At 38.2% G+C, this 17,113-nt stretch overlaps 1 protein-coding gene across 1 annotated transcript in view; it reads right to left on the bottom strand.

The window, feature by feature from the left end:
* Positions 1-17,113, bottom strand: part of LOC139711821 (phospholipid-transporting ATPase ABCA3-like) — a gene marked incomplete at its 3' end in the record, with an annotated part of 45,847 nt that overhangs the window by 16,835 nt on the left and 11,899 nt on the right. The window contains exons 6-15 of the mRNA XM_071623671.1: positions 11,959-12,078; positions 11,154-11,304; positions 9,176-9,293; positions 8,307-8,423; positions 7,838-7,981; positions 7,109-7,305; positions 3,415-3,615; positions 1,289-1,421; positions 936-1,034; positions 200-481 (exon numbers count right to left, since the gene is read on the bottom strand). Of these exons, the coding sequence (XP_071479772.1) occupies positions 200-481; positions 936-1,034; positions 1,289-1,421; positions 3,415-3,615; positions 7,109-7,305; positions 7,838-7,981; positions 8,307-8,423; positions 9,176-9,293; positions 11,154-11,304; positions 11,959-12,078 (1,562 nt within the window). The remainder of the gene's footprint in view (positions 1-199; positions 482-935; positions 1,035-1,288; positions 1,422-3,414; positions 3,616-7,108; positions 7,306-7,837; positions 7,982-8,306; positions 8,424-9,175; positions 9,294-11,153; positions 11,305-11,958; positions 12,079-17,113) is intronic.

Below are 17,113 nucleotides of genomic sequence, written 5' to 3'. Positions count from 1 at the left end.
AATCAAGCTGGAAAACCTTTTGACAAATTTGGATTTGTCTGAACACATTTGCCCAACCTATAATGACTTGCTTGTTTATTTTATACTTTAACCTGGATGCCAATCATTATCATCATTTGTTGTTGTTGTTGTTGTTGTAAGAAAGATTAAGAGAGAACATCTTTATCTGTATCTGTAGATATGGGGACCATAGACTCACTTTGAGTCGGATGAAAAATTTGAGATGCTCCCTGACAGTGAGGCGGTCAAAGAGGACGTTGTGCTGCGGACACAGCCCCAGGCTCTGGCGGACGCCGTCCATGTCGTTCAGTATGCTGTGGCCATTGACCACGGCCTTGCCAGACGTCGGCGGGAAGAGACCGGTCAGGATGGACATGGTGGTGGTCTTGCCGGCGCCGTTGTGGCCAAGGAGGGCCGTGATTTGACCCTTGAACATGGAGACGGAGAGGTTGTCCACAGCTAGTTTGCTGCCCACTGCACTCTGTGTGTGACATATGGAAAGTTGCATAAGTGACATTCACATACATGTGTAGAAATATAGAGTGGTAAAAGTAGTAGTACTAGTAGTTAAAGTTGTAGTAGTAGTAGTAGTAGTAGTAGTAGTAATCGTGATAGTAGTAGTTATCCACTTTGCAAAGCATTGAGGAGAGGGATTGTAGAGAATAGTTTGATAAAAAGAAAGTGAATACATAAAAAGACAGCTATGAATACTTTAATATATGTTGGGGAAAGCACTTTCCATGGTGAATTTTGGACATCGCTGTATTGGTCAAGTACAGGGCTCAGGAAAGTTTGTGGGTGAACACAACAAGCGTTCGTTTGGAAGGTATGCACAACATTCAATTTTTTTTTTGTTACAAAATTGGACTGTTGTTGGCGGTAACTGAGAAGACTACGGCAGAAAGTGAGAGTTATATGGAAAAGCGCCATCTTACCTTATATATCTTTGTGAGATTGGAAATCGTTATACCGGCTTCCAGATTGGTGGGTTCGTTCTCGTGGTCTGAGTGCGCCGGGTTGGCCTGCCCAGCTTCCTGTGATGGCAAAGGAGTATGGAGAAAGAGGTGAAAGGGATGTTTGTTTGTTTTTCTCGGTTTCATTTTGGCTTTCCATCATGAGGTACATGCCTTACAGGAATTCCTCCGATATCAAGGTCTGTTAGAGAAGAAAACATGTGATGTCAAAGGGCGTTTTTATGATTAAGTCATCAGATAAAGTAATAGATGATCTCCTTCGAGACAACGTAGTCTTCATCAGCTGTCAAATCGGAGCAGGTCTTCATACTTACACCAACATTCCTCTCCTCATCCGGGTCGGCGCTGACAGAGGCGGAGGTGTGGCCACACCAGTAGGAGAGCTGGAAGGGGAAGTAGAATGGCCTGGGGATGCCGTAGGTGCCGGGGAAAACCGCCTCAATGTACCTGACAGAAACCACAAGAGGAATAATGAGAGAGATTGATACATCATGACCTCATACAAATCGTCACATTGTCTCTTGTTGTGTGTCCTGTCTGTGCCTTGTTTGTTCCGAAGAGTCTGTGTGCCTGTGTGTGCACTTCACTTTTCTTTTTCTTTTTATGTGTACGTTTAATTATTGAGTGGCCCACATCTCTATGAGCTTGTCTTTTACATGGGTGTCTCTTTTCCAACAATACAATGATTTTGACAAGTATTTTTATACATTGTTATATTCACTTTGTTTGATATTTTTGTAATTGTATCAAAAACAACAAGGAAAAGTAGAAATTACGCGGTGCGTAACATATGTCCCCGCCGGAAGTAGCATTTTGTAACAAAATGTGCAATATAGGTAAAAAATCAAGGTCAAAGGTCAAAGAAGTCAAAGGTCAAAATTCTGTGTAGAAGTTTTGAAGCCCTCATCTAGTGCCATCACATAAAGCAAATGGAATCGAAATTGGGTTAGAAATGGCGAAGGAGTAGCATTTTGTAGCCAATGTACAATATAGGTCAAAAATCAAGGTCAAAGGTCAAAGAAGACAAAGGTCAAAATTCTGTGTAGAAGTTTTGAAGCCCTCACCTAGTGCTATCACATAAAGCAAACGGAATCGAAATCGGGTTAGAAATGGCGAAGGAGTAGCATTCTGTAGCAAAATGCACAATATAGGTCAAAAATCAAGGTCAAAGGTCAAAGAAGTCAAAGGTCAAAATTCTGTGTAGAAGTTTTGAAGCCCTCAACTAGTGCCATCATATATAGCAAACGGAATCGAAATCGGGTTAAAAATGGCGAAGGAGTAGCATTTCGTAGCAAAATGTACAATATAGGTCAAAAATCAAGGTCAAAGGTCAAAGAAGTCAAAGGTCAAAATTCTGTGTAGAAGTTTTGAAGCCCTCACCTAGTGCCATCACATAAAGCAAACGGAATCGAAATCGGGTTAGAAATGGCGAAGGAGTAGCATTTTGTAGCAAAATGTACAATACAGGTCAAAAATCAAGGTCAAAGGTCAAAGAAGTCAAAGGTCAAAATTCTGTGTAAAAGTTTTGAAGCCCTCACCTAGTGCCATCACATAAAGCAAACGGAATCGAAATCGGGTTAGAAATGGCGAAGGAGTAGCATTTTGTAGCAAAATGTACAATATAGGTCAAAGGTCAAGGTCAAAGGTCACGACTGAAATTCTGTGTAGAAGTTTCAAAGCTCCCATGTAGTGCTATCATATAAAGTAAACAGAATCAAAATTGGCTCATAAATGACAGAGAAGTAGCAAATTGAAGATTTTGATCACACACGGACGCACACACGGACACACGGACGGACGGACGGACACACGGACGGACGGACGGACGGACACACGGACACACACACGTACGGAGCCCGTTTCATAGTCCCCTGCTCGAACTCGTTCGGCGGGGACAAAAATGTGATATTTGAAATGAAAATTAGATTTTTATTTCATTGACATCTATCTATGAATGCCTTCATTGTACACAATCTGCATTGACACTTTGTAGTTTGACCTAAAGTATACACTTACAGACAGCAAGATATAAACCTTAAATCAAGATACTTCAGTTAAAGGCATAATTTACCATTTACAGATGAAACAAAAACCCAGCATTATTACATCAAAATAGTTTAAAAAAAAACAACCGATGTGAAAATTTGAATCAGTATAATCAATGTACTGTTAAATATACAAAATGTAAACAATAGCTATAACAAAATGTTTCCAGACTAAACCGTCTATGGTTTATTGAGAAAAATTGTGATATCTCCTTAGGCTTTATTGCAAAAATTTTATGTGGTAGGATGTTTGGTGATACAACTGACCTACACATATGCATCAAAAGTGATATCTTGACTATTCTTTGAATCACTGCTCCCAAAGGTAAACAGGACCTTTAAAGGCATTGTAAGCTGGGCTTGAGGTGCAAAAAGAATCCCAGCTCGTAACTCACCATGTGAGGAGGAGATAGACGACCGTATCCAGGACGAGCATGCCGTAGACGGTCGCCATGCTGAATGTGCTGCCCTCTGTGGGGCTCTCCGTGAGAGTGGCAAACGTGATCCCTTCACCTTTGACCTCGAAGCGGCCCAGGACTGCCACGCCCTGGCCCATGCACGTGTTGGAAAGCAGGCACACCGCTGTCTTGGTGGTGCTGCACACATGAAAAAACAAACAAACAAACTCAAAACAAGAGATATCAATCACTGTCTATCTTTTTTTTTAAAGTGCTAATCCTCATAATGCAATTAAAACATACATCTCTCAACCACTGGAAAAATCATATGTCAATTTTCAAAATATTTGTCTACAGAACATATAAACTAGATGGTTTACAGTCATAATCATGTTTTAATTTGTTGGCATTTTGTTGCATGTTTGATCTCCCCTTCACATGCACCTTCATCACTGATATTCTCATACAAAACCTATACATGACAGTAGTTGTTTTCTTTTAAAAGCATAAGGTGATGAAATGTAAGGCCACTTGTAAATAAGTCTGTTTGATTATTAAAAGTTTGTGTGTCGCCCTTTCTACAACCCTGAAAATAAGATTCCTCTCATAAGCTGGTATATCATAGAGGTAGATAATTCAGACCTTTCGTCACAATAATACAACTTGAAACTTCTTTATGATGTAGGGGAAATAAATACTACAGATCTCCAGTGAATTCATTTGGACCACCCCATTTTTTTTTCTTCCAAACATGCAAAATTTTGTGATGTTTCCAAAGGGATATATGGCCCTTAAAAGGGCATTGTACCGGTTTTTTATCTTTTTATATGTTGTTCTTTTAATTCTAAAAGACCCAGCGGTGAAAACAGAATCAAAATTTCATTACGATTTAGCCCGTAATTTCATGTTGAAAATGGAAATTTTTGGGCGAGAATTATGCTAATGAGCTGACGAGCCCGGATGTCGTGATGTCACAGGTGCCAAATGTTTCACTGATTACAAGCCCTCGCATACACGTGCGTTAAATCGTGCCGAGTAGCAGACGACGCTTAGGCCCAATTTAGCTAGCAGGCGGCACTTGTGTACTGTCCTATCCATGCAGCTGTCTCAAATTTCGCTGCACCAAATCGCACCAAAATTACAGGATATACTTCTAAGCATATTTCAAAATACCGTATTATATTTGTACGAAATCGGTAATCGAGAAGTATCAATATTGACGCCGAATTTCAAGTTGTCACTAAACAAAAAATCACTCTTCGCGAGAGATCTTGGTAAAAGCGATATGCACAATCTAGAACTGAAGTTAGCCGACTAGTTCTGTGCGAACGGGGAATTTACGCGGGAACTAAATTAAAAAATGTCATGATTTTAGCGATTTGTGTGATTTACGAACTTTATTTTTCATTCAACTTAGCTCAAATAATTTATAAATTGATTTTTTGCTCCCGATTACTTGAAAGATTTGTGTCATGATATTAGATGGCTAACTTCCGTCTGTGCGTGCGCAGGCAAGTAGGGCTACTACGCCGCGATCACTCTTGTTTAGTCGTACAGAGCAGATTGTTTTTAGCGACAGGAAAGTCGACGACTTCACTTAGGCTTCTCAACTTGCGATTTGGTTCCAATTAGCGTGAGGAAGTGGACATGAGTTATAAAATACTTCTTGTGATTTTGGTGCAATTTGGTCGGGTGAATTTTGAGATATCTACATGGATACGGAAGTACTCTAGCACTATGCCTACACCAGCGCTTGGATCGCGAAACGGTGGCACTGTTTGTATCTACGTGGTCGGGCTACTCTTCCGAGGTATGGGTCCTACTAAAACTAGATAAGTTAGTCCTTGGTGTTAATGCGACCACCATGAGATTTATCTCGACCACAAAAACATTGAAAATCCATAAAGCAGATACCTTACCTGCAAAATTCAGCACAGAAACAACAGGGCCTGCAGCACAAGGGCCTCTAGCTGCAACGCTAGACCTTGGAGTCTGGACTTTCGTCTGGACTTTCTTCAAGTTCTGGCAGCACGGGTATGTATTGCATGCTAAACGTTTACGCTGTGCCTATTGAACGCTGTGCACGTACAGCTGTCGACGGAGCGGCGAGTAGAATCTTCTCGGTCCTTGACTGCTCACTAGTCCTAGTCCTAGTTCTAGTCTAGAGTCTAGATATTCTATATGTACTGAGTGCCGTTTTCTTCTAATTAGGCGTAAACCGTGATTGCCGTTGACTATTATTTGGATTTAGATTTTAAGAATCACTTAGTCCTCATCTTCGTTAGATATAGTAGTTTGAACTGTGATGTCGAACCATTATCGCTCATCATCAATGCATAGTTAGTGCAACGTTACTTACACACGGTTTTCTATGGGCAGCACGTTCGGACAATGATGCCAATTTCATTTTGCATATCTGGAATATTCCCCACAAATTTGATCTAAATAAAAAGCTTTTGAAGAGATTCCTTTAAAAAATTAATAAATATTGTTTAACATGTTTATTTCAGCTCATATTGCAATTTTACTAAATAACAGTTTTTGCAGTACTTCGTGTGAGATTTCATCAGTAAATTGACATGTGTAGAACCTTTCTAGTTCGTTTTGCTAAAGTCGGAGGTTGGCACCTGTGACGTATGCCAAATTGTGTGGATCGTTCCTTGGCTTGCTCGTTTTCATTTTTTTTCAAAAAATCATTACAGGCTTATCCTGGGTTTTAGAATCCTCTCTTTCCAGGTGTAGGCATCAAAACAAGTAGATTATAATTATCAGACATTTAAAAAATGTCAGTACAGGTTTCTTTTAAGACTTCCTCTAGTGAAGATGTGGTCTTTACCAACTCTGCTCTGAAGGCAAAATAATACAGGAGAGCCTCATTTAATATTAACAAGGACCACAACACTACAACAATTATGTTATATCAGGATTCTCTAAATATCAGGGTACAGGAATAAAAAGACGTAGATTGCAACCTGAAAAATCATTTTGATATAAGAGGGTTTCGTCATATCCGACCTCTTCATATTGAGATATACCGGCCTCCACTGTATTGTGACTCTGAAACAAAGATACAGCATTCAGATAATTATGTAGCTACTGTATAATGCAATCACCACTGAGGTAATAAAATGAAGGAATATCAGTCAGCGTGTTTCTACAGAACCCCAAATTCTGGGTTTATCGGTATCTATCCAATAGAAGAGCCCGTGGAAACGCACCAGTATCAGATTTTTCAGAATCCGATAGCCACAAAATATCTGATTATAAATATCGTAACTGTCTCTTGAGGTAGTTCTTTCCGGCTTGGTTCTCTGTTTCAGCACTGTGGAAACATGCCAGATTCAATAATCATTGCAGATACAGCTGATGTGAGGTGGCGGTATGACCAGAGAGTATTATCTAAAGTCAATCACCAGTGACATGATCGTACGTACATCAGACAGTTTTTACCCACAATGCCCTAAGCCAACTGTCCAAACACTGGTCACAACTGCATACAGGCGTAGAATCGGATACTAACTGATTATACATACGCTTTCAGAGAAAACAAGCTGCGTCTGCGTTAGGGCAGTATTTAATTCCGGGTTTACAAAATTCCGGGTCTATCAGATTCTCTGTGGAAACACACCGATTGATGGCAGGTGACCTTTGTATACTAGGTTTTTGCTGATGGAAGTTAGAGCGTGCTCACCTGGAGGAGGTGTCATAGTCGAGGAAGAACATGGGCAAGTAGCTGATGAACCAAAGCACCATGCCAAAGATGAGACCCAGACGGGCGCGGGAGAAGAAGCAGGAGACGAGGAAACTCCACGAGATGGTCGCGATCATCCACAGGAGGAGGTAGATGAACAGCACACCGGTGTTCGTGTTGGGAAAGACCCTTCCAACCTACCGATGTCAAGGCAAGATGAAGGAAAAACAATCATTGGCGGTACGTGTTGTGACCTCAAGGAAAAGATGCATGGTGGTAATCAACACCACAAGCATCATTTCTGCAAAACGTGAGCAATAATACTGCTGCATCATCATTGGACAGGACAGTCAGGAGGAACTGAAAAACCAGTTTTATTTCTCAAGCACTATGTGTGTGATTTCCTTCCCTCCAGAAGCTTATCCTCCATGTGGGTTAATACCTCAAATTAATTTATGAATATATCTAATTTGCATGTATGCATATTTATGACAGTAAGACTCAGCTGTAAGGGTAACCATCTCCACATATTCAGAAAAAAAAGGGGGAAATCACATATCTATACTAAAAATCCAAATCGAGAATACCAAACCTGCCTCCCACATCTGTCTTCATGTCACATAAAAAATTCAAATGTACAGGCACAGCGCACTGCAGTGATTTCTACATTGTACGTGGATGAGTAGTCATGCCAGTGCTTAGTTTTGTCTGGTTATCGTGGCAACCCACCTGCAGAATGACGAGGATGAGAATCATCGGGATGAGGAGGTAGATGAAGTACTTGGTGAACCAAGCCAGCCAGTGCATCCAGTTAGCCAGACCCATCATGCGCATGCTCTCCTTCAAACGACACTCCTTCTCCAGGGTGATCTCCTGGATTGCAAAAAAAAAAAAAAAAGTAAAAAAGATGGCAAAAACTCTAAGTGACAAAGTTATATTCCTTTGATGTCTAAATGTGGCAAAATACTTCTCGGCTCCACACGAATACACTTATGGTTTTTGGGGTTTTTTTGCTAATCATCTGAATTATCTCCTTCACCACACCACCAACATTACAATCATCATCATCATCACAAGAATTTTCTGTGCCATCACCACTACATACTCCAATTACGAGACATCATCATTCTGTTCTATGACCTTATTTTATTTGAAGAAAAGGTGGACTCAACTTCTCATACATATAAATTTCTCTCACCCGTGTGATGGAGCCAGCGGAGTATATGAAGCTGAGAAAGAGTAGGAGGGGCATCATGGCCTCGATGGTTCTGATGAAGCGGTCCATGGTGTAGGCCGGATACGGGAATTGCTGCAACTGTAGGAGGAAGAATGCAGTACAGGATTGTGTCAAAAATGTTGCAAAATGTTTGGCTAATGTCCCCTTCATTCCATCATTTCATTGCATTCTTCTTATTTCATTCAACACAATGGCAAGCATCACATACTTATGTCACACTTCATTCTGCTCCATTAGCATTTGCAATCTGAGTCTTGACTTTGAAGTGTTAAAAAAAGAAGACTGAAAACTGAAGATTTGATTAATTTATGCACATCACAATCCTCTAGAGTAACTGCAAAACCAGAAATGCATGCAAAAATTCTTGTCTACACAATATGCATTGAAGGCCAGTGGCAACTTGCAAAAATTTCATGCTGCAAAAAAGGGTGTTGGCTCCAATTTGCGAAAATTTCATGTTGCGAAAATATCTGTTTCACAGTACATTAACACAAGACATGTGATTTCCCCCCCCCCCCTTTTTTTTATAATCCTCAAGTTTCGGTGTAACATGACCTTGAATCTAGAAATGATAAATCAAGGACAAGACATGATTATCTGTGACACATCACCTTCATCCTAATAGGCACTTTGACGAGCCATTGAAATAATGGTGTCATTAGCATGAGTATTATCACAAAAGAACAGGCAGCAGTAATGGCAGCAATAATTGTCATTAATGTATCATTATCATCACTGTTACTATGGCAACTACCATCAGTCGATCTGCATGTGTAAGTGGATGTGCGGCAGGGCTATTGCACCTGGGGGACAGAGCTCCTTACCTGGACTTGCGTCGCAATGGATGAGGCCAGGAGAACCTTGGAGGGGTCGTATCTCTGTGTTTGGCTGATGACAACGGCTGCATCAATACTCTTTTGCAGCAGAAGAAACCGCTTCTTGTAATTGCTGGATGAAATTGACAAAAAACAGGTTTACTTAAGAAATAATAAAGAAACAGAATATAGAATTTCCAAAAAGAAAGGTAAACTTGCCACTCATTTTCAAAAATGGAGGTTTGAAATTTAAATTGAAACTGCATAATTAACTTTCAGGGTATTTTTGTCACATTTGACATGTAATATTTTCTGTACTAATTTTTGTTTTGCACCCCAATTCCTTTATTTTTTGATTCTGTAATTCACTTGATGTTTATTCTTTGCTGTAAATGACATTTATCTTTGACCCATAAACACTAAATAAAAAAAAACAGCAACAAGCAGATTATGCAGCAGATTACAAAGGGGATTTTGTGAGTTGTAGGAATTACAATCAACACACTGAAGGCTTCTGTCATTAACGTAAGATTAATCTAAAAGATGATTTACATGTATGTTAAAGATTAATTCATCAATTAAATGATTTGAAACCAACTAATATTCTTTTTTTGGGGGGGGGGGGAGGGAGGGGAATTGCAAAGTATGTAACCTATTCAATTTCACTCTGATAAGAGAAATAGAGCACAGCAGTGGAACTTTGATAAAAATCAGATGAATATTTTATAAGTACATTATAAAACTATGAAGATTCTCCAATGATTTCAACACTTTTTGAACAGTCAACAGGAATATAAATGAGTAGGTTGATGATGTCCTTGCCTGACAGCTTTACCATATATAGTTTGAACACAAAATCTTGGAATTTCCAGATTTATTTTTTTCCCCCAAAGCAATTGTTTCCCAGTCTCAAAAAAAAATAAATGAACTGATTATAATTTCAAAGTTAGTCAGCCAAGGGTTATATCATGTCTTACACTTTCAAAGCAAAAAAAAAAAAAAAAAAAAAAAATCTAAATTTGCCAGTTACTGTGTGCTGAAAATTTTGAAGTGATATCATCGATTTACTCAGGTGCATATTCATATCAACTGTTCCACAACCCTTTTGCAAAAATTACTTAAAGGACAAGTTCACCTTCATAAACACAAGGATTGAGAGAATGTAGCAATATTAGTAGAACACATCATTGAAAGTTTGAGGAAAATCGGACAATCCGTTCAAAAGTTATGAATTTTTGAAGTTTTTGTGCAGTAACCGCTGGATGAGAAGACTACTGCAGTGTGTAATGTCACATGCGTACAACAATATAAGGACAATATAAAGAGAATTTCACAAAATATCATCTTTTGAAAAAAGTACACATTCCCTTGACTCGTTACCGACATATGTTATGAGTAATATTATTCCCCCTGCCTTTAGAAAGCGGCAAGTCAAGTGCTCTTTTATTATGTGAAAAAAGTGAAAATATGTTGAATTTTCTTTACATTTTCTTTATACGGTTGTACGCATATGACATTACAAGCTGTAGTAGTCTCCTCACCCAGCGGCTCCAACACAAAAATTTTAAAAATTCATAACTTTTGCATCGATTGTCCAATTTTCCTCAAACTTTCACTGATGTGTTCTACTAATATTGCTGCATTCTCTCAATCCTTATGTTTATGAAGGTGAACTTGTCCTTTAAACTTCACAGTTTCATGACTTCTGTAATTCTTAACTGATTTTGATCAGAATTTTTGCTGTTGTGCTCATTAAAATTTTACTCTTTCTTTCCAGACTAACTTTCCCCTGGTGTGGAACTCCCCCTCGCCAACATTTGATCTAAAAACTCTCTTTTCCAAAAATAATTTCAGGTGACCTCCAACACAAAATACTTGACTGACTGCAAGAATCAATTGGCAACATACACACGAACATACACACACACACACAAACGCACCTACCGCCAGCAACATAACTCTATGCTCTCCAAACTACTAACATTTGACTTACTAGAAATCTGATGGCCCTCTTGAAAGGATGGGAAAGAAGTTGAAGTTGGTGTACCAGCTGTCAAAATGAGCAAGGCTGTGCGGCAAGCGGATGGAATACTTCAGCACAGTTGGTATGTCTGTCGCATCTTCGGCCATGTCAAATGCAATCGCTGTGTGTCACATGGGTGAACATTAGTAGAAAATAAAACAACATAATGTCAGACAATACACTTTGCTGTCCTATGAAAGATGTCATCTGTTTGAAAGTTGATCTATTCGAAAGTTGGAAAAACTAATTCTCAAATTTTACACCGCTGGCACAAATTAGATAGCCATTTCACATTGTGAGAGGTTCTATGCAAATGTAGATTAGACATACATACCATACCAATACATGCATACCAATTACTATGTGGTATACCAATATTCTCATACTAATACCAGTACTAATACTAATACTAATACTAATACCAATACCAATACCAATACCAACACCAATACCAATACCAATACCAACACCAATACCAATACCAATACCAATACCAATACCAATACCAATACCAAAACCAATTGATACCCATACCAATACCAACACAAATATCATACCAGTACCAATATCAATACTAATATCCAAATAGCAATATCAATATCAATTCCAAACCAATGGAAAATCAATACCAATACCAATACCGATACCAATGCATAATCCAAGCAATATAAATACCAACAAGAAATACCAATACCAATATCAATACCAACACTAATTCCATACCAATACCAATACCCATATACAAATACCAATTAAACACATGGTTTACATGTACCTGCATAGTATTCATCATCTCCTTCAGACACAATGCTGGCCATCTCGCTCTCAGAGGAAAAGCTGGATGTGGAGATGGGCAGGTTTGTCGCCATGGAGATAGCATCCATGATACCAGCAGCTGAAAAGAAATTGGATAATAATGACTATCACACATGAATGGATGCATTAAGACGATGTGAGGTTCAGTGCATCTTTGTAGAGATCTACTGTGGACAGTCAATCTCCTCACTTTAAATGGCAGTTGTAAAATCATTACATACTTGAAATGCTGATATTGTGATTTCTGATGTGGATGGTACATGTACGACAGCTAAATGTGTTCTATTTAATTTGGAGGTACAATGTCATTGCAATGTATTTTAGCCTTCGGCTATGAGTTTGCAGGTTTTTACCAAATAAACAATTCATTCTTTCAATCATTTGAATATGTTTGTGTATGGCAGTTGGTCAAACATTTTCACAAGTTGTTGAATTTCTAAAACAACAACAACAACAACAACAACAAACAATTTGAGTAGGACTGGGGTCTGATAGCAAGCAGCACTCAGCTTCAGCATGAGCATACAACATCCTATATGCCAGTGCCAGGCTATATGGACTTGATATGGCCAGCGTCACTTTCATGCAGGACAAAGGCTTTATTTCCACTTTTGTCAATAGTTTTGCAAATCATGAGCCTATTCGCGAAATTCAGGGAAAACAATTTATTGCAGACATTTCTGCATTTACAGTTTTCACTCTTTTCACTCTTTCTGAATGATGAAGTGCAGTTTTATAACTTGAGTGGGGGGGGGGGTCATTCTGATAAAAAGGAAGTAAAACTTTTACTTCACACTGAATGCATGAAAGAAGGAGAAAGAGAGCAATGAAAAAACAAACAAACTATAATGTATCTGTCACTACTAGACTTTGTAAACATGTAACATTTTCATGATATTCTTTGTAGAGCAGCAGAGTTTGGATTATAGGTCCTTCCCAAAAGCTAGCAAATATGACTTTAAGTAATCGTAGTAGTATTTCATTTACAAAAGTAAAACAAACAAGCACTTGAAACAACAAAAATGAAGACACAAAGAAAAACTGTGTACTGTGTAAAAGTTCTCACACAGTGCACAATTATACAGTGTTGTAGACAATTGAAAACAGACACCTTATTTATCATCTACCGTACCAGTACATGGAAGACTTGTTTTCACATGTTCAGGGAAACTTTTCAGCTTTTAGAGTACACAGATTTGTAAATTAAGTGGGGATTATACCATCTGATTTCAAAATGTATTGCATCAAGCTTTCCACTTAAACCACAACTGAATCACACTAAAAATGTTCCTTCCATGTTCATGGCCCCATTTCCTAAAACTTGTTATTAATCACATTCTATGATAATTGTCACAAGCTACTGAAATCCTTGCTGAGAGCGAATTTGTCACAGAAAGGGGGCAGATGTTACTGATAACAAGTTTTATGAGACTGAACCCAGGTGTGCAATAAGTGAAATAAAGAACCATCATTTTCGAAGGCAAGTTATATGACATTTATAAACAACAGCTTGAAAAAAAGGAACAGTTGAACTAAAACCCCCATATGTCAATCTATCGACTGTGTAAATAGCTGTGTTTGAGTATAAAATATTTGTGGTTACTTCTGTCATATGAAGACAGATATGCTCTTCTGACAATGTGCATCATGTACAGCTGTACTTTGGAAAGATGTACTTGATCAGTATTTATCTAGATGTTCTATATGAGTGATCGACATTCTAAAAAAAAATGACATTATCAATCCTTGTCTGATTGAACTGCAAGCATAATCATGTTGCTGATTATAATATGTACTCACTCACTCTAGAAATTACAACGACAACAAAAAAGATATCATAAATGCAATCAAATGGAAACTGACTTGGAAGATCAAAACAAAATATTCTGGTAAAAGCAAGTAATCCCAAGTGATGGGTTGCAAAGGAGAAAACCTCTACTGCACAAAAGATGTCTGCTGAGATATCCCACTGTGGTTGGCAAATACAGGTTGCCATGGCGACACAGCGACGCAAAATCATTTCAGAAATGCATCAGGCCGAACCACCCAGCAAAAGCAAACACAGGAGCTTACTCTGAGTAAGCACAACTTTCCTGCGGCTGAAGTTCCTTCATTACTTATGAATTTTCTGCATCCTGCAAGCACTAAATTTCAGTAGGCAATTATAGGGTCCTGTTTGTTCTTGGGAATCATCAGGAACTACTTGTGAATATTTTCCTTTCATGACTAAAGGTTACAAAAGAAGTCACATGAAACTCTCTGAATAAAAAAAAAAACACACAGCAAACATACAAATACAAATACATTTTTGTTTGTTTCAATTTTTAATGCCTGTAACATGTATCCTATAATCTTTACCTGGTTGAATGAATAACAATAATAATAATAATAATAAATGTGAATGTGTGTGTGTGTGTGTGTGTGTGTGTGAAGGTAGAGCTAATGAGTATGTATATACATTCACTTATTAAATCACATTCAATAGAACTCACAGACTACATTGTACATGTACAATGGCCAATTATACTGTTCATGGACTTTAGTGTATCATTCTATCGATATTCATTGGTACTGGAATAGATACAGATGTATGTTAGCCAATTATATCGCTGTTGCCTTCGCTGTCATTTCATCAATATTCATAGGTAGGTCTACTGTATAAGCTGTTATTTTTGTGTACAGATGTTTTTGTGAATAAGGTCATGGACATTTCCGCGAGATGTTCTTCTTGCAATTTTTACACCGACACTATCGTAAGTGCACTAAATGTCTGTATGCGGTCCAAAAGTGATTCCCCAAATTTGCCAAAATTCAGCTTCAAATTCAGAAAAGTCAGCTCTCTTACACAAACAAATCAAACCACAAGCTATGGAACACAACACCATTACCCTCTAATGGAGTTACAGTAAAAAAAAATGATAAAATACGGTACAATAGCCTTCAATTCTCTGTACAACTGCTGATCAAAATTAGAGCTAACGTTTGTAAGCTTAGAGCTCCGTGAGGTTAGCAACAGAGCAATTTATGCACAGCAAAGACACACCTAGACCTGTCATAAATTTCAGAACAGATGTACCTATAGATATCAAATAAACTTCTGAAGAACAAGACTTCTGAAGAACAAGACACAAGTTTGATTTAAAAAAACAAAACAGAATGTCCAATTTCACAAAGCATTCATATCAACATTATCGCAGAATGCCCATTAGGCTCTACTGTTTCTATGGTAACATTAATGGTAAGAATGGTAAGCTTTTATCATGGTATCTGTAAGCCTTTAAATCATGAAAGCAACTTTCTACATGAGATGGAGGCTACAGCGGATAGAGCACAAACACTTCACAACTCTTGGATGCAGTACACTTTGGACTCATAAAAGATGCAGCGAATGTACAGATAATGCACAAGTATTCGAGCATTGTTTGTTGTGTGTTGTGCTTTGAAGCAAACCTGTGCCTGTCTGGTACATGTACATGACTAGTGAAGTGAGGCGATTTCAATCTTGTTGATTATTTTCTATTGTGAATGCGTAATCTAGGAGCAGAGTTACCATGACAACTAAATGACGGACAAAGAAAAATAACAGTGAGCAAGACGGCAAGGCAACTGCTCATAATACCTCATCGGAATAGTATCCATGCATGCATGTTGTCAAATACTATTCTTTGCCCTGATGGTCTTAAATTCAGAAAGCACTTGCAAACAATAAGTAATATTTCCCTCAACTAAGTAGTGTATAAGTATTGCTTCAAAAAATGTATAAAACAAAATTAATTAGAATATACAAAGTTGAACCACTCATTGCAAAAATTTGATAGTTGTCATAATCATGAACTGAAATAAATCAACTTGATGATTAATGCCTCTTAATCCACCTAGGATTGTGGAATATGTTTAATACCCTTGATTTGCTAAGATGACTCCAACGAAGCAAATAAATAGTTTCGTGTATAAATACTGAGTACTTTTTGACATAGCAATGTACATAATGGAGTTTGTCCGCCGCAACTGGAAAAGTGCGCTAATACAATTGCACGGCTTTCTTGGCATCCGTTACAAAAGGATCACCACACACAGGGACGAGTACACACTCGCAACTGCTATGGCAACAGCTACTGGGCTGTCACGACATCTACGCTCACAAATAGCTGTCATAGGAGAAGTGGTCATCAAACAACGGTCTGCATAGGAAGTTGCAAAGTGAGCTCAGCTGATAACGTTTAGCTGAGAACCAGACATGCACTGGAAGGTGCTAGAAAAGCAGAACTCGATTTCGGGTGCAAGTAATTTTTTTTTCGCTTGGCTGGGTAAGATGAATTTTGAAGGTTTTTAATTTCCCAAATAGTCACGAGAATCGAGCGAGCGTTTCAAACAGCTCACTGCCCGCCAAAGGGACTAGGGGCTTTGGCAGGATGCTAAAGAATGAAAACAAAAAAGAAGTTGCTGACACAGTTCAGATGGTACAGTTCACAAAGTGATAATTCTAGCCCGACCAACCCATAGATTAACGAGTGATAAAAGTTGGTGACAGTTCATAGTAACCATAAGTTCTTGGAGAGTGCAACTGGAAATATAGAACTGTAATGAAATATCATCCTTCATCAGAGGAAACATGATGAGGATTTTATGCAAATTGGATTTTACATGCAATACAGGAACTGCAGACTTAAATTCAACTGATTTTTTTTTTTTTAAACAAGTTATGTTCATGATAATGTATGCTCTACATCATAGGAGTGTAAGATCTGGACAAATGCAAATACTACAAACTGATTTTGCAGTGCTTTCAATATCTCATTAAATTGTACTCAAATGCATTCTAATTCAAGCAAAGTTCATTTCTTTTTTACACCATATGTATTTGTAAGTTGCACCTAACGAACGACAGGCCTTATTATTAAAATTATTTTTCCCCCTCTGCTATGAGTACCATAAACAGAAATTGTCTGATTTAAGATGTTAACTGACAACACTGTCACATTACTGTACTTCTGTGCCGTTAAGTCTGCTGCATTAAAGAGAATAAAGAATAAAACACAACAATCACAATCTGATACAGCCTGAACTGACGTGGTTATAAATGTAGATGTATCAATAGATGAACAGCACAACTT

This window comes from Diadema antillarum, unplaced genomic scaffold, assembly GCF_040938485.1.
Source record: "Diadema antillarum isolate AM-2024a unplaced genomic scaffold, OU_Dant_1.0 seq00001707_RagTag, whole genome shotgun sequence".
NCBI classification, from domain to species: Eukaryota; Metazoa; Echinodermata; class Echinoidea; order Diadematoida; family Diadematidae; genus Diadema; species Diadema antillarum.
This window is presented reverse-complemented; position numbering and strand designations above follow the sequence as displayed.